Consider the following 21,940-nt stretch of genomic DNA (forward strand, 5'->3'; position numbering starts at 1 on the left):
GGGATTTTCTTATTAAGCCAATATGTGCATTATGTTTTAGGATATCAGGCTGACATGATGAGTCATAACTTTCAGGTGCTATAAATGTGGAGCCCACTGAAATGATTAAAATTGCCTTGGAAATGATAAATATATAAACTGAGTAGTAAAAAATATTTGATAGGAAAGCTCCTATCTTTCTCGTTATTCAAAACAACATACTCTCCCAAATAGTCTTATTACCCCAGGTTGTAAGTAATATATCTAGTCTAGATGAATTTTTATGCAAGTTTTTATTGTGATATTTTCAAAAGTCTAAGTATGATTCTCTAGTAACAATATATAGGATCACAGACCGAGAGGTTCTGTTTCTAGAGATAAAATAAGGCAAGTGGCTTTAGTAATTTTAAAATTATTGCCCATCTGGTGGTTTTCATCTTGAAGGCTGTTAAATGGAACGAAATAGTTTTACTCAGAAGCAAAAGAAAATGACACATTGTGAGAACATAATACTAAAAACTAAGCCAGTAAGAGGGAAGTCAAGTTGGTTGATTCAGGACCCACGAAGAAACACAACGTTGCTCTTTTGTCATTTGGGAAGATAGTATTGCTTTTCCTTCAAGTGTTTCTTAATAAGTATTTTTTAAGTATTTTCTCTGTGTGTATATATATATATATATATATATTTTGATGTAGTGTTCTATGAATCATTGTTTGTGCATAACACCCAGTGCTCCACGCAGAACGTGCCCTCTTTAATACCCATCACCAGGCTAACCCATCCCCCCAACTCCTCCCCTCCAGAACCCTCAGTTTGTTTCTCAGAGTTTTTTAGGGAAAAAAAAAAAATTGGCGCTATCATTTGTATAGATCTTAGCAGGCTCTATCCAGGGAAGAGGCCTCCATTTCCCTTGAAACCTTCTGAGCCATGTGTTCTTGTGAAATTGTCTACTCCTTCCCTGTAATGGAATGAGCATAGGTTTCAGACTCACCACCTCTACCACATCTTCAGCCCCTCGCCAGTTTATAATTTTAAGCTAGCCAACATGACCTTTCCTCCACAGAACGGAGATAATAGTACCTACCTTAGAGGCTATCCTAAAGACAGGTTGAGAAAATATATGTCTAATCATTTGGAAGACCCCATCGATGCTGAGTCAGAAATGCTCCTATTAATCTCACTGTTTGATGCACTGAGCATGCATTTATAGCCACTCACTCATTTAATCCTCAAGAGAAACTTCTGGGGTAGGTACTGTTTTATCTTCATGTTAATGATGAAGAAGATAAGACAGAGATGCTAATTTGCTCAAAATCATATAACTGGTACGTTGAATAACTTTATAAAGAATAACTTGAATTTATAACTCTAATCCACTGCTCTTACGTATGCTAGCACTGGTCAGTTGTAAGCATGATTTCTTATGTTCTCTTAATATTTAATACTGGGCTCTTCTTTGGGCTGTCTATGCCTAGAAGTTATAAAAGCAGAGGCTGAGTCTATTGCCAGTAAAGGAGAAAAAAATGTGTGAAGGCCAGGTAAAAAGAAGGTTCCTTTTTTGTTTGTCTGTTTGTTTTAGATAAGGAAACAGAAGAATAGCTCCCATTCTTAAATGTGTGTGGTCTAGTGCAGTGACCTAAGGACTCTGCATCCTGAGTAAAAAAAAAAAAAAAAGGGCTTGCACTTTTTTTTTTTAAAGATTTTATTTATTTATTTGAGAGAGCGAGAATGAGAGAGAGAGAGCACATGAGAGGGGGGAGGGTCAGAGGGAGAAGCAGACTCCCTGCTGTGCAGGGAGCTCGATGTGGGACTCGATCCCGGGACTCCAGGATCATGACCTGAGCCGAAGGCAGTCGCTTAACCGACTGAGCCACCCAGGCGCCCTGGGCTTGCACTTTTAATTCAAATTTAAAATAACTTCCGTGTATTTATATTTGCTACTATACAAATAAACTTTATAAAACAAAAAGATGGATGAAAAAATGCATGTAAAGGCAGAATGAAAATATTTCCTTGATACATTCTGATGAGTCTTACCACAAGTCGTCTAAGGAGAAAGAATCCTGTGCAGGAAACCCAAGACCCTCAGAGAACAATATGGCCCACCAGAAGTACTTGGTTATAAAAAGGGTTGGACAGTCATCTAAACACTGGGCCATCTCACAAGGAAATGTGGATTTCTATGATCTTCTGGAAACTCAGAAGACCTGGCAACACTGGTTTGCGTTCCCACCCAACGGCCATTGACAGAAATTAGTCCCAGCTGCCCTCCACAGACAAACCCTGTGCCCCATCACAGCCTCACCATTCCCATCGCCCCTTTGTGCTCATTCACTCTTTCCTTTTGTCTTCTTGTCACCGTAGGCACTTGAGTGTAGAACCCCTGAGTGAGAGAAGCAGAGCTCCTGTCCCTGGCCCACCATGATCTATAACCAGGGTCACTTTGAGCAATTCCATGGGAATGATTTCTTCAATTTACATGGAAACTTGGCCCATCATTCTTTCAGTAAGACCTCTTGGTGTGCTCACTGGCCACTGATACCTCACTCGGTTTCTTTACTTGCTAGGAGATTGCAAAGAAAAGCAAAGGGATGAAAATGAAATGCATCCCAATGCTTTGGAAGACAGATGTGGTAAAAAAAAAAAAAATGGATGATTTATCTTTGGTCTTACTTGGCATAGTCAATCTCCTATAGCTCTGCTAGAAAGCAATTCGAGGGGCGCCTGGGTGGCTCAGTTGGTTAAGCGACTGCCGTCGGCTCAGGTCATGATCCTGGAGTCCCGGGATCGAGTCCCGCATCGGTCTCCCTGCTCGGCGGGGAGTCTGCTTCTCCCTCTGACCCTACCCCCTCTTGGGCTCTCTCTCTCTCATTCTCGCTCTCTCAAATAAATAAATAAATCTTTAAAAAAAAACAATTCGAATGGTAATGAGGGGTTTTTCTATTTGTGTAAAACAAATGCCCATTGAAATCTTCATATAGGATATCAATAACTAGTTTCCCAGCTTAAATTGTCATAAAACAACTTTCATGTGGGGCGCCTAGGCAGCTCAGTCAGTTAAGCCAGTGACTGGTGGTTTCGGGCAGGTCATGATCTCAGGATCATGTGTTTTAGCCCCATGTCCAGCTCCACGCTCAGAAGGGAGTCTGCTTGAGAGTCTGTCCCTCCGCCCCTCTCACGACTGGAGCACTATTTCTAAATAAATACACTTTTAAAAATAAAATAATGTACACTGTATCATTGAACTATGCTATGGGCACCATGAATTTAGTAACTTAAACTGTTTAACAGTTAGTACACTCACGGGGTCTCAGTGTTTAAAAAGGTGCGGTTATGGTGTCATCTGTATGTTAACTTCTCAACTTACTTGCTTACAGAGTGAGTCCCAGAAAATATTTATTTCCTTAGAGATTACTTGTCTGCAAATTCCTGTGGGTAAAGAGTTGCAGGGTGTTAAACAGGTGTGTTACTTTGTTAATGGAGAGTGTGGCGCAGGTCATTGTCTAAGAAGTCAGTAAGGGTTTTCTGTGCTGTGACAGCTGTGTTTACCTATCACAGATTAATGAACTTGTCCCATGTTAGCTTCTCCCTCTTGTTATTTCAGATCAGCCTTGAGTGGAATTTGACAGAAGATGCTACAACAGTTTTATCTCTGGAAATGGTTAGCTTCAGGGGTTATCCTCACAGCCCTCTTCACAATCTGCTTCAGCCAGTACGATGATGGTAAGTCTGCTTCTAGTCTGACTTGGAGAGTTAGCTGGGGTTTCTGTTATTAAACGCAAAATGAAACACAACACTGAAATGAATAATGCTAATTTGTAGTTCATTTTCAAAGGTTAGTAGCTGTGTGCAATAACTTACCTTAGTTAAAATAATCCTACAAAAGTGGCATCTGGGTGCATCTCGTTTCTTAATAAGGATTGTGGTTCAGTAGAAAATCCAGAGCAAGCCCTCCCTTTGAATACTTACTCATTATCACTAAGTAAATGTGTGATTGCTATGGAAAACAACAACAACAACATTCAGTTCTATTTACTAACTCTTGAATAGACACAAGCAAGGGTTCAGACAAAGTTTGAGAATACAAAATATACCAAAATGTCCTATGAGAAAAGATCTCTGAAGTGGTCAAAAGTAGATGCTTTAGGTGATTTTACTGTTAGCACTTTAAATGGGTATTATGTTATTTCATCCAGCACCATTTTATTTGGAAAGAAAAAAAAATGGTAAAAGACTTGACATTAGAGTTTGTAAGTTATTTCCTAATAGTAAATCAGGCACTTTAGAAAGAAATGTTAGTTCTCAAGCTCCTAATGGACCATTTAACACATTCTATCTGCAGGGTCCTGAATGTGTGTGTCCTAGATATTTGAATATTAGAGGGATCTGTTTTAAATACCATGTAATAAGAGTTATATATATATACACACACTTTATATATATATATATATATACACACACACACACACATATATATACACACTTTATATATATATATTTATATATATATATACACACACACACATACACACACACACACACACACACTTTAGGTTTAATAGAAGGAAGAAATGGACAAATGTGTCCATTCTAGAAAACTGAGTTTTGTTTTATTTTTCCTTTTCATTGCTTTTACGCTACATTTGTTCAGCATTGGGGTCCCCAGCTACAAGCAAGCAGACCCTCTTTCCCCCCATTGCCCTGTTACCTGGTTGCACTTCGTGGCCGCAAAGAATGGGATTAATATTATTTTTTATGCTTTGCTTAACTAAATTGAATGATCTGAAGATAGATGAATAGATTTGTCTTTATCCCAAACAATATTCAAATTGCAGCCATATTAAGACATTCTTACTCCTTCATAGTTAGAAAAATATGACTCTTTGGAGAGTTGCAGAATAATTTGCAATAGCAACTATTTTCATAAAGTCAATAGCCTAATTCCTTGAGAAGTGTTGCTAATTAGCACAGTGCTTTAAGCATTTCTGAACTCAGTGTTCATATCGTCGCCATTTCTGGCATTGCAAATCTCCATTCTAAAAAAAAAAAAATTAAGTGTCATAATAAATAAATAAGGTAACTGTGACTTTGAAGCAAAAATAAAAATCAACGAAACTTAGAAGAACATGACTTTCTATTAAAAGGGTGTATTTTAAATTTGCCCCAGGAATAGATGACAAATCTGTATTGATAGTTCTTTATGTCATAAGGCATTCTATTTTTATTCATATTTAGTATTCACACTGAGTGAGGAAGGATTCACTTTTCTCACGTTAGACGGGCACATGCCATGTACTTTTCAGCAATATAATTTAGGTTATCAGAGGAAATGACACCTCGTTTAACCTGGAATGCTATAGATTGGTTCCCTTAATAAACTCATTATAGCTCTTACTCTTTCTAAATGTGCTCACATAGCCGCCAAAATAAGATCAGGCAACTGCTGGCCACCACGTAGTCTCCTTTCTGAAGCAGGGTGCAGCCTCACACCTGCCCCAGGCTTGCCTGCAGGAGGCCCGCCCCTGCGGGACTGCACTGGGGATGACCCCCTGTGGCCCTCCTGAGACACCTGCTCAGCCTCCTCCTCCAGGGGACTCACTCAGTTCTCAGGAAGATGGAAGGGATTGGAGCTGTTAGGGAAGCATAATTCTGTATCGTGTTTTGTAGACATCTCTTCCCTTTATGTGCTTCCTAGCATGTCTTCCATCCTTGGTCCCTCCCATCTACCTCCATGCTAATGTCTTAGTCTTTTCCTTATGTACCCCCCACCCAGGTCTTCACTTCTCTCTGACCTCCCGCAACCAGGGACGCTGTGGTATCACTGTCATCCAGTTGTTCAGTGATGTGTGGCTGAAAATCATTCTTACAGTTGCTATTTTTTTTAAATCTATATAAAATTGGAAGCCCACACTATGGAGTAAATCAGAACTCGGAAATGTGCCACTAACACACAAAATAGCACTAAACTGGAATATGCAGTAAGAATTTCTCGAAGCAATGTGTTTTTAACCCAAATGCTTGGGGATGCAGGTATATAAGGTTAGATGGAAGGAAGACAGTGGTGATGTCATGAACTTGATAGCAGCTTCCTCTGCTTTTCCTCTGATTTTTTTCCGTTCAGGCATATGGGCGTTATCCTGAAATAAAATATTCTAGTATTAGCCAAATGTGTAGAACTGCTTCTAAAGGAAAATATATTATATAATTATTATTTAAAATATAACAGATTTTTTCACTTGAAAACTTCGGCTAAGTTTTGAGTCTTTTCATATTTTTCACTCAAATTGCTGGGGGAAGTTTCTAGATTCAGTAATAAAATTTGCAGATGGCCTGTTCCATAGCGGACACTTCATTCATTTGTTGACTACATCTAAGCAAGCATTAATAGTGTAAGTGAGATTGATTGTATTATATTAAACTTTCAAAGTGAGAATTTAGCTAACTGATAGAAAATAAAAGAACATAATGCATCTTCGGTTAATGGCCTCTTTCTACCCATTGATAGCATTGGAATTGATATTCTCGCTTGTGGTTTCATGCATTATGAGTCCTGACAAGTTTATTTGAATGGAAACATGTGCTCTGATCCCACATTGATTGTGGGGAGTCTGGGGGCAGGGCGGGTGGAGGGAGGCACCATTGAGCAGCAAAGGAAGCTGGGCCATCTGCTAAATTGTGTGTGGTGTGGGGGAAAAAGATCTATAAAAGATGTCTCTTGTTCTAACATGCTATTCACAGGGAGGTAAATAAGCAAAGCTGTGCACAGGGTTTGTTTGTTGATTTTGTGTTGGTTTTGAGTTCATGAATGAATCCTCAAAGGGAGAGAGAGAGAGAGACAGAGCAAGAATGGGACAATTATATATGGGTAATGGGTAGGTTTTATTTTATATAATATGATTTCCTCTGCCTTTTCAAATTGTCTGTATTAAATCGATATTACTGCCATAATCAGACAGGGAAAATCTCTGTTTAAAAAACAAACTGTAATCTATAACATTATGACTAAGTTTAGAGTTAGAGGAGTTTTAGAAGGTATGTGTACTATTGGGGGTGTGTGTCTGCCTGTCTGTCTGTCAGAGAGAGAAAGATTCACTAAGTGTGAGCACACTATGAAAGCCAGCTTGCGTTTATTAAAGAAATGGTTTTTCCTGGCTGCTCAGGCATTTAGCTGGAAGCCAGACATCTTCTGCCTTGCCCTTGAGCTGTTAAATAAATTAACACACATCTGCAATGTAAGACAGCTGCTACATGAGCTACATAAGCCCCTGAACAGGCCTGAGCCTGTTCTCTTATAAATAACATTCAGTCTTGGAACTCACATTGGAAGTTTCGCATAGCATCTGGTATATGGCTAATGTTCAAGTAACTGTTGATCTTTGTTGCTATTACTACTTCTCATCACTTATAAATCATCATACTTCTTTTTTAATAAACCTACATATTTATTTATAGAGGAGTACTTTGTGTCCCTGTGCATGTATACATGTTCTGTGTGTGTGTGTGTGTGTGTGTGTGTGTGTGTGTCTGAATTTACCAAACACCTTGAAGACGTTGTTAAATTACCCTTCATTCTGGGAAGTATTAATGACTGTGTTCTCTCCTCGGCAAGCTTCCTGGCTCACATGAAACGGGGGGGGGGATGTTTGAGGAGTGTTTCCAGGTTCATTTTCATGCTTGCTGTTCTGTAATCTACGGAAGGTCAATGAAGGGAGACACATGCCAGTCAGTTAAGAGTGTGACAGTCTAAGGTCTGAGGCCAAGCCTAGAAACTTCGTTTTCATCAGTGACATTGGCTGATGCTAATTAACCTTAGAAGGTAATGGCCTATAAATTGCAATGCTGATAATAGAATTATAAGGAGCTTATAACTATCAAATAAGCTGAAACACTTGGGTTTCCAAGCCAGGCGGGTCCCCACTGGAGATGCCTTACAGAGAGGAGAGTTGGTTCAGTAAACGAACAGCTGTGCAAGAACGGTGGGATGGTCTCAATGGCTCCTAGTCCCAGGCTTTTCCAGACTGTCCTGAGGGCACTGTTGTAGCACCTTCCCTTCCTCACGGGCTGCATGGGACCCTCACTGTCTCCCCAGGATCATGCAGGACATTGCTCAAAAATCCCATATCCTCTGCATCTGCTGTTTCTAAGTGTAATGCATGTGATCTTCTTCCTGACAACGTTATCTTTCTCTGGACATAGTGTCATGCAAGTTTCTCTTGAGTCTCTTTCAGTTATATTCAAATTAAACTAAAGATGATTATTGAAGATTGTAAGTAATTTTCCATGACCTATGCTGTCTGTGAAGCCTCTTCATCGCTCATTTAAATTTGATTTCTCAAGGCACCGTTCTTAGAAAGTGAGCAAATATGTATGCACACACACATATCTACCTGTATACATAAATAATACACATTTTAGACAAAAATAAAACCCTAGCATGTATTGTTATGCAAGCCTTTTTTTAAGATTTTATGTATTCATTTGAGACACAGAGATAGAGAGAGAGAGAGAGAGAGAGAGCAGGAGCAGGGAGAGAGGCAGAAGCAGGCTTCCCGCTGATCCAGGAGCCCGATGTGGGACTCGATCCCAGGACCCTGGGATCACGACCTGAGCCGAAGGCAGATGCTTAACTGACTGAGCCACCCAGGCGCCCCTGTTATGCAAGTTTTTAGCTCAATATGTTATAAACATCCTTTTTGTTTGCCCCTGTAATTTATTCCATCTGACAGAGTCTATTATCATTCTGAGACAAAAGTTTAGCTGTGTCCGCTCTTTAGGTTATACCCACACCTGCATTTCTTGTCTCCTCTTTTATGGCAGTGAGTAATCACGTGGATCCTTGTTAAACACTCCCCCCACCACCCCGAGGACTTTGTTTTAGAGTAAAGGTTTGAAAATATACACCTTTTATGTAGTTTGTTTCAGCAGGAGTTGTCCAGTATAAGCAAATTCAGATAAAAACTCTAAGCTCTGTTGAATCACAGATCTGTACCTCTGAAACAAATAATGCAATATATGTTAAGAAAAAAAAAAAAAAGAAGAAGATAGCAGGAGGGGAAGAATGAAGGGGAGTAAGTCGGAGGGGGAGACGAACCATGAGAGACGATGGACTCTGAGAAACAGACTGAGGGTTCTAGAGGGGAGGGGGGTGGGGGGATGGGTTAGCCTGGTGATGGGTATTAAAGAGGGCATGTTCTGCGTGGAGCACTGGGTGTTATGCACAAACAATGAATCATGGAACACTACATCAAGAACTAATGATGTAATGTATGGTGATTAACATAACAATAAAAAAATTAAAGGAAAAAAAAACCTCTAAGCTCTAACTTTGTGCCTAGAAGGATTACTTCTGTGGCTTTTGTATACTCTTATAATCAGCTCACTTAAAGTCCATCTGTATACTCTGGAAGGCCAGAGAGCTAAAGAGCCGGGGTGAGGGGGTGGGGCACTCTGATAAACAGAAGACCAGTTATTGTATTTAGAAGTTTCTCTGTCTGCTCATCTGTGTGTCTTTGCTTTCTCCCTCTCTTTCTGTCTCTAACACACATGTTATTTCCAGGATAGCTTGGAATAGCTAAGTACTGATACTTCAGATATTGGTCCTGTGAAGATAGGGAAAAGAAAGGAAAGGTCTAATTCAGTGTCCAAGCACTGCAGACAAAACTAATGGTAAGTGGTAAGGTGGATGCTTCCCTTTGGGGCTCTAACAACCTGAAAAACTGGAACCCATTGAAAAATAAAATACTCCTATCCTAATTCCATGAAATGCATGAAAGGCAGAACTCATTTTAAGTATCCTTAATAGACATTGAGATTGAGCAAAAATGTCATCGTAACCCTGCGCAGCTCCGAGTCAGCAGTGATGCATACAGCTCATGATAGAGCGGCTCTTCTTAGTTGGGTCTTTTCCTGTCGAATCTCGGTACCAGTTACCAGCACTTCTCCACCAATTCCCTTAAGCTCTGCAATTTGCATTTTCTCACAACTCTAAAGCCTCCAATGACCACTTTCTTGGACAAATCCTATAATTTTCTAGCATTTCAGCAAGCAGCCCTATTGACCCACCCTCCTTCCAACTTTGTTTTTCTCGGAGGTTCTTTGTACTGACTTTTTCTGATTATGTACATATCAGCCTCCTCCATCTTCCTGGTAAATATTCTACCTCTTCCTTTTTTGTGATTTTGAAAGTGTCCCACTCTTGTTTGTATTTCCATAAGGAGCTATATTGTTTAATAAATTGATTTTGATATTTTTTGACAGTGTGGTCATTTTCTACCCCACTTCCCTTGCACAGAGTATCCCTCTCCCTTCACACCCTCTGTACATACGGTCACGTTGGCTGTGGTCCACATATTTGGATTCACTTATTTAGTTAACATTTTATTGCATATCAACTCTAGAAAAGACGGTGGGCATCAACAATGAGGCAGTCTCAGGGCACCTGGGTGGCTCAGTCATTAAGCATCTGCCTTCGGCTCAAGTCATGATCTCAGGGTCCTGGGATCGAGCTCCGCGTTAGGCTCCCTGCTCGGCGGAGAGTCTGCTTCTCTTCCTCTCTCTGTCCTTCCCTCTGTCCCTCCCCCCTCTCAAATAAATAAATAAAATCTTTTAAAAATCAAGGCAGTCTCTTCATCCAAGTATAATAATGACAGAGATAGTCAATGTACAATGTGATGTATATACTAATAAAATTATGCGCAGTGTCTGTGTTTTGGGAGAATACCAATGGAAAATTTGCTGAAGAATTTGGGGTAGACATAGTAAGAAACTGTTTGCAGGATAGATTTTTGAGTTTCCAAGTTAAGAAACTTAAGGACCATAGGTAATTTCAGAAAACGGTGTAGAACACTGAGTTGGTGTTCTGGTTTTCAGGTGTATACAGGTTATCTCTGCACAACACCAAGGATTGTGAGTGCTGTTTCACGACCTCATTCAGGAAATGTTAGGTGATAATGTATCTGAAGGTAACAAAACAACATGTGCTTGCTTGTGATCATTATCTATCCTGGGCTTATCTATGAGCTCATCCTCTTCATGGAACTCTAGCTGACCACATCCATGGTTTCTATTTTTGGTGTGTGTGTGTGTGTAAGAGAGAGAGAGAGAGAGAGAGAGAGACAAAGACAGATAGACAGACAGATGGAAAGAGACAGAACCAGAGACAGAGGAAGGGAGAGATATCCCTGGAAACTATATCTCAGTTGTTTGTAGTGCTCAGATTTTGCAATTGATTGTATTCCATGCCTTCTCAGACACTATTCAGAAGTGTTGCTACATATTTGTGTACACATCACTCCTGAATATTCAACAAGTTCTTTGAAATCAGGAATCATATCAATATGTATCTTATGTGTAAACATCTCTTAACAATAACCACTAATGTTTATTTAGCATTTACTAACCGAGCCTCCATGTACATTGTGTTTTTAGTTTAATTTTCATGAGAATTCCATGACGGATTTGATACTAACAACCATGTAGCATTTCTCTGCTATCCCGCCCCTGCCAGGTCAGGAGGCTGTAGTGACATGGACAGGTGAACTTGCTGTCCCAATGTGGTATAACTAGGAGGTGACAGAGCCCAAACCAGACCTTTACCTCAGCTCTGCGTGCAGTCACCATCCACTGGGCTATTTTATTATGACATCAGAATCTAATCTTCCCCTCCAGATTTTACTCAAATTCTGCTTATTCCTTGATCCTAACTTATTCATTATTCTTTGATGTTGTTACTAATAGCACTCAATTAAAATTCAACATGGAAGAGCTGGTCAACAGGTATAAACTTGAAGGTACAGAGGAATAAATTCTGGGGATCTGCATACAGTAGATGGTGATGATCATTGCTAACACTGCAATGTGTGCTTGAAATTCACTGAGAGAGTAGACACTGAGCAGTCTCACCACAGCAAAATAAAGAAATTCAGGCATCAATCCATAAATACACAGCCACGTAAATACATAAATACATAAATAAGATAACTATGTGGATGCTGGCTGTGTTAATTGAGTTGATTATGGTAGTCATTTTGCAATGTGCAAGTTTCCAGACACCGCATTGTGCACCTCATGTAGGTACAATTTTTGTCAATTATACCTCAATCAAGCTGAAAAAAATAATACCTCTCTTCCCCTTTATATTCCAACACATCATACAATGTTTGTTTTATGTTATGATCATAAATTGCAGAAGGCAGAGACTGTCTCATTTACTTTCCTCAGCCCTTGACAGAATGACCCAATTAGAGGTTATTGAAATAAATAAGCATTGAAATTAAAAAAAAATATTAGAGAGATGAAATGTTTCTTTTAACAATGTAGGGCAAGTTGGTGAGGTTCGAGAATAGCAACTAGAATTCAAACAACAATTCAGAAACATACTTAGGGTTTAATTTATATGGCATTGCTCAACATTGACACAGGGACAAAAACAATCAATAAATACCCGTGGTAGGGAGATGTTGCACATAGCTAGGTTCTTTTCTATTTGTTTTTGTTTTCTGCATCCTGTTGGGAAAACAGTTTAGGTAAACTATATGAATATATATGTCATTTTTGAGAGATTCAGCTGACATTTTCCCCATCATAGTGTGTCACTGAGCAAAGTCTGTGGAAAACTCAAGCTGAACCCATCCTTCCTTCTTGTGTGCTTCCCACCTTTCTTTTCTCTGATTCTCAGCTGCTCTTCTGGACATTTGTTCCCAACGTTGGCAGATCACACGGTGGTGTTGATTCCTGGATCAGTAGCCCAGCTCATGCCACTAATCTTTCCTGCTTGTGTAAGACCTTCTACTGCCCCTCAGGGCCACTCAATTAGACTGTTCAGTGATGACTGTCCAGCTACTCTGAGTTTATTAAGTGTCTCTGTTGAACACTTGGAATACTGATGAGCACTCTTCAGTCTGAGCCTGAGACTGGGTGTGAAAACAGCCATGCAAGAGCGTCACCGTCCACACTGCACGGGGCTGTATCCATGGCGTTGGGCCATGGCTGGTCTGTTGAGTACAGGGGTTGCATTTCTGATGATAACCCCGCTGGGAAAAGGACACAGCATTTAAAAGAAATATCAGTAATGCATTGTATGCATTATTTTCATTCATTCATCTATTCAGGTAGAGTGAGCATATGCAACATCTATTATATGCACATCAGATTTCTAATAATCTATTATATGCATATCAGATTTCTAATAATTGCAGCTAAGTGATTTCTGAGTGCCACATGCCTTATCCGTGCTACACACTCTACTCACATTGCTTATTTACACATAATACACATGACATGTATATATGTATATGCACTTTTAAATAGGATGGCAGTGCTATGGAAAAATAGAATCTCTGGGAAAAGCCAGATTTCCAGGACAGCAAGAAGAAAAAAGGAATGTTCAGCAAAGTATATATTCTATTATTCAATATATTTAAGCTTCACTAAAATCCCATAAGATAAATTCTATTACTATTCCTATTTTCCAGATGAGGAAATTGAAGCTTTACAGATAGCAAGCTGTCTTGGGTCAGATCATGGGGCTCCTACATCTAAGGGCCATGATCCTACTTCAGGCAGCATGGCTCAAGATGGCACAGTCTTAACTACTATATTTTGTAGCCTTAAGACAGAGCACTGCAGGACTCAAGAAAGTTGGATCCATTGAACCTTGGAGAATCATGGCGCCATGATCAATCCCTATTGTCCATTTATTCAATATATATGTATTAACATCTCCATTGTGCCAGCTTCTTGCTAAGTTCTGGAGATGCAAATATCAATAAGGTACATTTTTTGACCTCATGAATGTCCAGTGACACCATCGAAAATGTGAAGGCCAAGATCCAAGATAAAGAGGGCATCCCCCCTGACCAGCAGAGGCTTATCTTTGCCGGCAAGCAGCTGGAAGATGGCCGCACTCTTTCTGATTACAACATCCAGAAAGAGTCAACCCTGCACCTGGTCCTGCACCTGAGGGGTGGTATGCAGATCTTCGTGAAGACCCTGACCGGCAAGACTGGCCTAGTTCATACAAAACACCAGTACAAGGAACAAAGAGCTCACAAGTATAAATCAGTATATACTGTAGGTTGTAAAGGGAGTGAGTTAAAAGGACAGCATTCTTTGAAGTGTGTCAAAGTCTGTGTGGGCTGTAGTTAGTCCTAGAAAGATTTTTAGGATGAGATAGTTTTGAGTTACTTGGAAAACGAGTGACAAGCTGCATTAGATTCAAACCTGATACATTATGCCTCGTGCGTGCAGTCCAAGCAGAGGGGAACACGGGAGGATTAACAGATGATACCCATTGGTGGTGTGTGGAGATGGAAGATTATCTATGGCAGTGTGGTTGAAGTGTGAGCTTGGGAGTCAGAGAGACCTTCTTCAACTCGTGGCACAATCTATGACCTTCTTCAACTCGTGGCACAGAACACTTCTAAGGAGGAGCTCCCGGGCGGCTCAGTCAGTTAAGCATCCAACTCTTGATTTCAGCTCAGGTCACAGTCTCGGTGTTATGAGATCGAGCCCTGTGTCAGGCTTCACGCTGGGCGTGGAACCAGTTTGAGATTCTCTCTTTCCTTCTCCTTCTGCCCCTACGCCCCTAAAAAAAAAGCACATTCTTAAGGCTATAAAACAGTAGTCAAGATCTCATAATTTCGCTTATAAAAATTTCCATTCCCTTGAAATGTGGTATTGCTGTTGTCCTTGATAAGAATAATGCACGTGTATGATACAGGTATATGGGCATGAGGAGCCCTCTGAGTTCAGCTCAGTCATTTGGCTGTGGACAGAAGGAAACTGAAAGTATAGATGGTATTTGTGAAGCTGAGGATGGTTCGGAGGAGGAGAAAGATGCATGGCTGGTGTGTGGGCATCTTGGGACATGAGGGGATCCATGGACTCATGGACAGTTCTGGCTGCCTCATTTATTGATTTTCATAAAATCTCTCTATATGCCTACACTCTTTTTATGACTTAGATTCAGTTTTCACGATCTGCATGTTTGTTGTGGAGAGATCTCTGCACAGTGAGTACGTTCATCAGTTTGGGAGAATCAGTTTGTAGATACTTCTTATTTTCTGAAACTGAACGTCACAGAGAGCCCCGTTTCCCTCAATGGGTCAGTATTTGTGTGGACAGTTAGTATCTGTCTGCCTTTGGCTGGTCTGTCCTCTTCTCATACAGTCAAGGCATTCTCCACTGAAAGTTGCTCTGAGTTCTCTCCAGCCTCTCCCTTGGACTCAGACGCGCCCCACCTGGTGCTTCACCTCCCTCCCCTGCCCGAGCTAGACAATGTGGTCAACAACCAACCTTCTTGCCTCTTTGGCAACACTCCCTATTTTTTATAGAACAAATTCCCCAAACTTCGGGATCATGCAAATCTCTTGACTGAATGATTAGATCAACTTCTGAAAAGAATCAGAATTTGACAAGGAAAAGAGTTCAAATTCTATCCAGAATGCAGTATTCTTTGCCTCTCACAAAACAATATGCTTAAAACCAAGGCGTCCAGGAGAAAGTACTCAGTGGTTGCCCCTCTACTTACTATGTGGCTCTCTGACCTTCGGTTTATCCATGCTCCCTTCTTCAGGATACTCCGTTGAAACAAAATATGGCGTAACTCCTTCCACAGGAAGTTATCTCATTTCCTGGACCTGCTCCAATCTCCCTACTCATCATGGTGTTAGACCAAATACAATTTGGAACCAAGGCTCAGGCTTTAATCTGGTAACCAGAGATTCTCATTGAGTTATAATTTCATTTGAGCAAGTGAGAATATATTTTCTGTTCCCTGCTTACTTTTTATCTTCCCGTACCCTATTCAGTGCCTATCCTAGTTGACCTATGACACATGCACAGCTCTCCAAAAAACTATTAATATTTTTCCTTGAAACATACACTCCCAATCCTTTTGAGGCAGAATCGACATCTGATTTTACTATCTGTGGCATATTTTTTATTTGGAAATTTCAGATAAGTGGTTAATAAGCCTGCATCTATTCTTTTGATCCAATCTTGGGGAAAGTACAAATTCTCATATTTTCCCTCAGAATGGACGATTCAAGAGTAAGGATGCCAGTGCCCCTCATCCCCAAAACACATTTCAAATGCCTTCCCTTTAATGTTGTTGCTTTATATCATTTTAAATTATTTCTATGAGGTTTTAAAAAATATTTAATTAAATGTAACACACAAATATTAGCTAAAATTTTATTAGAAACCAAAATACCTCAGCTTCATCCTGATTAAGAAGATGGATTTTTAATGTTGTTCACATTTTAAGTCATGAGGGCCAACTCAAGAAGTTTAGTGTTTTAGAGAACAGATGCTTGGTTTTAAGAGCCCAAAATATGGCATTGTTTAAATCTCACTGGGGGGAAAAAAAAGTGGGTTGACATTTCCCCTCACTAATGTTGAAAAAAATCAATGATAAAGTGACACGCATCCAATTAGATAGAGTATAAGTGGGGAAGAAAATAAAATTAATGATTTCATTTTTAATCTGCTTCTTTAGGGTAGATGGAGAGTTAGGAATAATCAGAGAAATGTATCTATCTGTATATAAGGAGATATATATGAATCCTCAAAAGGGAGTTACACTTGCTGCTTTCTCCTTATCACTTTAATATGCAGACTTAAAGGCCTGCTTTCAAGGGTTGGCATGGCTGGTGCTCATTTACTGAGATCAGAAGTAGTCATTTCCAGTTGTCCACAGCTCATACATAATGCTGTGATAGATGTGAGAAAAACAGTAATAATGGTATAATAGCTACTAGCAAACCACTAGCAAAAATGGATAGAATTTTATGCCCCTCATAGCTTGAATTTAATGGGTATGCCTTTGTAATTATTTTAGGATATTAAAATTCAGCTGCACTGAATGTCCTTTAAATAACTATTGACCATATAATTTTTCTGTGATTGAATGCACATGTAAGTAACTGATAAAGTAATGTAGTGCATTGTATCTTTAGTTGTTTTCCCAGAACAAGGAATACCATAGAATTTATTCACTTTAGTGATGGTTTCAAATCCTTTAAGTCGAAATAAATTATGGAATCTGACAGAAAATTGAAGAAATATAATGAAAATCGAAGGAATACAACCAAAGTTAATAAACAATCCACTGAAAGGCTTTATGCTTTGAATGGATTCGGTTTTTTTTAAATGTAGGACTATTTCATCCTGTTTTTGACCACTTGACTGTCCAAGAGGTATTCAATCTAATCTCTAAAATTATAATAGTCATCATTCGCACCACATTCCTTTATTTATTCACCTTCCTAATTGCTTAAGTCAGATTTTGAAAAACAACTTGGATCTCCTCTCTCTGTCACTTCTCATGTATGTAGAGCCTTTCTACATATTAGTTCTGTTGATTCTACTCGTTATTTGTTGCATTAGTTCCTTTCTACATGCTTTGCTATTTTGTTTTATTTTATTTCTTTTTGTTTTATTATGTTCAATTAGCCAACATATAGTACATCATTAGTTTTTGGTGTAGTGTTCAAGGACTCATTAGTTGTGGATAACACCCTGTGCTCCATGCAATAGGTGCCCTCCTTAATACCCATCACCTGGTTTCCCCCTCCCCCACTCCCCTCCCCACTGTAACCCTCAGTTTGGTTTCCAGAATCCATAGTCTCTCATGGTTTGTCTCCCTCTCTGATTTCTCCCCCTTCAGTTTTCCCTCCCATCCCCTATGGTCCCCTGTGTTATTCCTTATGTTCCACATGAGTGAAACCATATGATAATTGTCTTTCTCTGCTTGACTTATTTCACTTAGAATGATCCCCTCCAGTTCCATTGATGTCAATGCAAATGGTAGTAATCACCCTCTCTGATGGTTGAGTAATATTCCATTTTATCTATGAAACACATCTTCTTTATCCATTCATCTATTGAAGGGCATCTCAGCTCCTTCCACAGTTTGGCTGTTGTGGACATTGTTGCTATGAACGTTGGGGTGCGTGTGACCCTTCAGATCACTATATTTGTGTCTTTGGGGTAAATAACCAGTAGTGAAATTGCTGGGTCATAGGGTAGCTCTATAATGTCTTGAGGAACCTCTATACCATTTTCCAGAGTGGCTGCACCAGTTTGCATTCCCACCAACAGTGTAGGAGGGTTCCCCTTTCTCCATGTCCTCGCCAACATTTGTGGTTTCCTGTCTTGTTCATTGTTCATTTTGGCCTTGCTAGTTTATTAGTTAAGATTCCATGTTCTATTTTTCTGACAAGCACACCAGTCTCCTCGCTGCCTCCTCAAACTTGCACTGTTTCTTAGAGTACTCTTTCTGAAAAATAAACACTAAAAACGTAATTTAAAAATAGTTAAATCTATTAGCCTTGTCTATAAAGTGTTCCATATTCAAACTCACCTACTCAAATTTGACCTGATTAACATACATACCAACCAAGAGTGACAAAAACCAAACATGCATCTTAATCCTCAGTGTCTTTTCTAGAGTTTGTCCAGCATCCTGTTCATCTGTAAAGAACCAGCACAGGCTTCCTTCCCTAGAAGCTTTCCTTTGTCTCCATTCCTTGCAGAGTTACGCACTCTCTGCTCCATCTGTCTAGTATGCCTTGCAAGCAACACAGCATTTATCATACTGGATAACTCATCTCTTTTCTCAACTGGACTATCCAAACCTTTAAGGTAAGAACTGGGTCATATTTATCTTTATAGATGGGTATTTTGTAGGAAGTTTACTCTGCAACTCAGTGTGCCTTTAAGGACTACTTAGTTTGCCTGTTGGCTTGGCTGTTAGACCTCCATGAAATATTTCTTCCATCTGTTTGAGCTAAAATCTCTATGGTCGGAATCACGACATTGCTTATTTTTTGTACCTGTCCTCTGTAGCTGACCTTTCAATATGGAATTCAGTTCTTGTTACTTTGTGCTCTCTTAGGCATGATTATTTTAACTGTTTGTTTTTCTTGAGCCTTTCAATGTTCAGTCTTGGCAATTGTGGCCATTAAATCCATTTTTGCTCCTATATAAAATTCAGCCTGAGTCTCATTCCACTGCTAGATAGATAAATTGCACATGCACAAATATATCAATAAATATGTGTTGAAAGAGTTAATGGTTAGATGAAAATATGTGTATGTTTAAAAATATCCTAATGCCTGAATATTCTCCTTAATTCCAGAAGCAATGTTATTTTTCACCATTTAAAAAAATATTCATCTTCCAGTACATAAACAAGAAGGAAAACAAATCATTGAAACTATGAGTTTACATTTTCACTCATTCCTTTGAGAGAAAACTGCACAGATATCAAATCCCTAGTTTTATTTTTTAGACATGCTTTATGACATTCCAAACACTGAGTACAGATAACAAACAATAATAATTAATCAAAGTTGATTTTAGTTGCCTGAAGCATTATCTGTGAGGAAAATGGCCTAGCAAATGTTCTCATAAAAACGTGCTGCTAATGTGTCACTGAAATATAAGACAAAACAAAAGATTAAAGATTTCCCCCATACATATCTTTTGTGTCAACCTTTTCTATTGGTTGGTTTCTTTGCCAGGTCTTAACATTTTTTTCCCCTACAGATTACAGTTGATTTTTATAACATTCTGAATTTATTATATTTTCATCCAACTCTTCATCCCTTCTCTTTTTGTCTAGTCATGGTCAGCTTTAGAAGAAAAGAATACTCAAAGATAGAGGCTGACTTCTGTGAAAACATACTGATAATAAAACCCCTCAATTTGGCATAAGCAATGAATTTTTGTGAAGTATTAGGCCCCTGAAGGAGAAATATGCTGTGGAGGAGGCCAAAACACGAGCCATCTTATTCTTCCCAGTGGAAGGTTCTCTTCACTTTGTTCCAACATGCTGGCCATCAGCTCCTAACACGCGCTCAGAAAGAACAGCTGCTTCTGTTGATACTTGGAAAAGGGGAAAGGATGTACCTAATTTTATGCAAACAACCCCATGCTCTTTATCTTCACAGGAAGCAAAGTGTGAACTGTTTAACTTGCCAACTAGGTAGTTTGTGAGTTTCTGAGCACAGGTAGCATATGTAATGGCATATATTCAATGTGAAACTTTGCCCCAAAGAGAACAAGTTAAAAAGGAGGACATTTGTTTATCTACAATCCACCCAATGTCATAGTTCTCCTTATACTAGAAAAATGTGCTGCTTTCTATGGAAAACTCTTTAATCCCTGTTTTCCAATCATAACCTCCTTCAAAAGATGGCAAAAATCCATTAATCTGTGAAAATAGGCATCTCTCAATTATATTAAGAAAAGCCAAATAACTTGGTAAGTAGGATGAATATGGCAGCTAATAATTTTAATTTGTATTTTTAATTTGATTTCTTTTTCTGAGAAAGGATTAATTTAAAAGCTGCTAAGACGTCTCCCAAGTATTTAGTTGCCCACCTACTTAGAACTTCCATTCAGACTCAGGTTATAGTTATTAATTTTTAGAAGTAAAATGTAATAAGTATTAACAATGTTAAACCAGTCTAATTCTGTGAAAGACACACACACACACACAGTATATCTACATAATTTTTCAAATGTAGGAAAGGCAACAGTAAATGAGAATAAAATTGGTATTGTCTACAAATAAATACTTCATAAGTTCCATTTTACTGTCTACACCACAAACACTCCATAAGTTCAATTTTTGAAAGTATTACAACAATCAGTAAGGAACCATGGACTCTTTACAAACTTTACATTTTACTACTATTTTAATAGCCAGATATATACTTTGAATCCTACTAATTATTCATTAATTTGCCAATTCATTAATTCAACAGGTACTTACTTATCTTTTGTATTTTGCCAGATAATGTACTAGGTAGAAATGCAATGATAATAGGGCTTATGAATGATCACAAATTACTGTTTTCCAGATTTTTTACTAGACTCTTCACATCTACTAATATGTAATTCTAATTAAAACTTTACAAACACCCGAGGCTTATAGAGACTACGTAATCCAGATTTATTGGTTGAGACCAACACCGTACAAAGGAAGGTGCATCTTCCTCCTGAGCCCTTGAGATTCTACCACAAACCACAAGCTGCTTGCTTGCAGATGTGTTCCATCATTATTGGCAATAAACAAACAACAATCAAAAAGTAGACTCATGGTCATATAACAGGATTCTCTGTGGATATCATTTTTACCACATCTATTAAATATAACTAATGCCACATGATTTAAAAATTGTATTTCAACTTTAAAATATTATCTGCTGTATCCATTCAATTGCAATTTGGAATCCATTTGAGTTTTACAAGTAAAGTTCAGTGAAATAAAATATATTTTATTTAAATGTTTTAATTATGAATTTCTAAATACCACTTTTTTCATGGAAAATAAGGATTTCTTAGCTTATAATAGACTCCTTATGTTTAAGATTCTCTTCTGCATTTATAAGTATATTCTGCATTTATAAGTATATTCTACATTATTTAGTTAAAGGGGCATAATTTTCCCTATGCTTATTTAGCATTGTTTTTATTCCTGCTAAAACACCAGTAAAAGCTAAATGTATTTTTTTTCCAAGACAGTGTAAAATGGAGTAAAAAGAAAAATACAAATATTTTCCTAAAGTTATACATGAGATAACTTGAATGGGGCACATTGGGCATGTGTGGCGCTTCTACCACCAAAACCCCTGCGGACTTCAAGGCCTGTGAGCAACCTGGGACTTTTGTGTTATTCCAGTGGATGGTGTTTTCTTTAAAGTTGGTTTTTTTTTTTTGAGATTTTATTTATTTATTTGACAGACAGAGAGCATAAGTAGGCAGAGTGGCAGGGAGAGGGACAGGCAGGCTCTCTGCTGAGCAGGGAGCCGGATGTGGGGCTCGATCCCAGGGCCCCAGGATCATGACCTGAGTGGAAGGCAGCTGCTTAACTGACTGAGCCACCCAGGCGCCCCTGGATGGTGTTTTCTTAGATGGGTAGGGCTGCAAACAGCAATGCCAGGGAAGAAG

At 38.9% G+C, this 21,940-nt stretch overlaps 1 protein-coding gene across 1 annotated transcript in view; it reads left to right on the plus strand.

The window, feature by feature from the left end:
* The window catches only part of PCDH15 (protocadherin related 15), a 1,645,434-nt gene that overhangs the window by 859,693 nt on the left and 763,801 nt on the right, over nt 1–21,940 (plus strand). Inside the window, exon 4 of the mRNA XM_073878941.1 lies at nt 3,585–3,703. Coding sequence (XP_073735042.1) covers nt 3,613–3,703 — 91 coding nt within the window. The 5' untranslated portion in view covers nt 3,585–3,612. The remainder of the gene's footprint in view (nt 1–3,584; nt 3,704–21,940) is intronic.

This window comes from Callorhinus ursinus, unplaced genomic scaffold, assembly GCF_003265705.2.
Source record: "Callorhinus ursinus isolate GAN/ISIS: 27379988/994484 unplaced genomic scaffold, GSC_fseal_2.0 scaffold32, whole genome shotgun sequence".
In the NCBI taxonomy this organism is placed as follows: domain Eukaryota; kingdom Metazoa; phylum Chordata; class Mammalia; order Carnivora; family Otariidae; genus Callorhinus; species Callorhinus ursinus.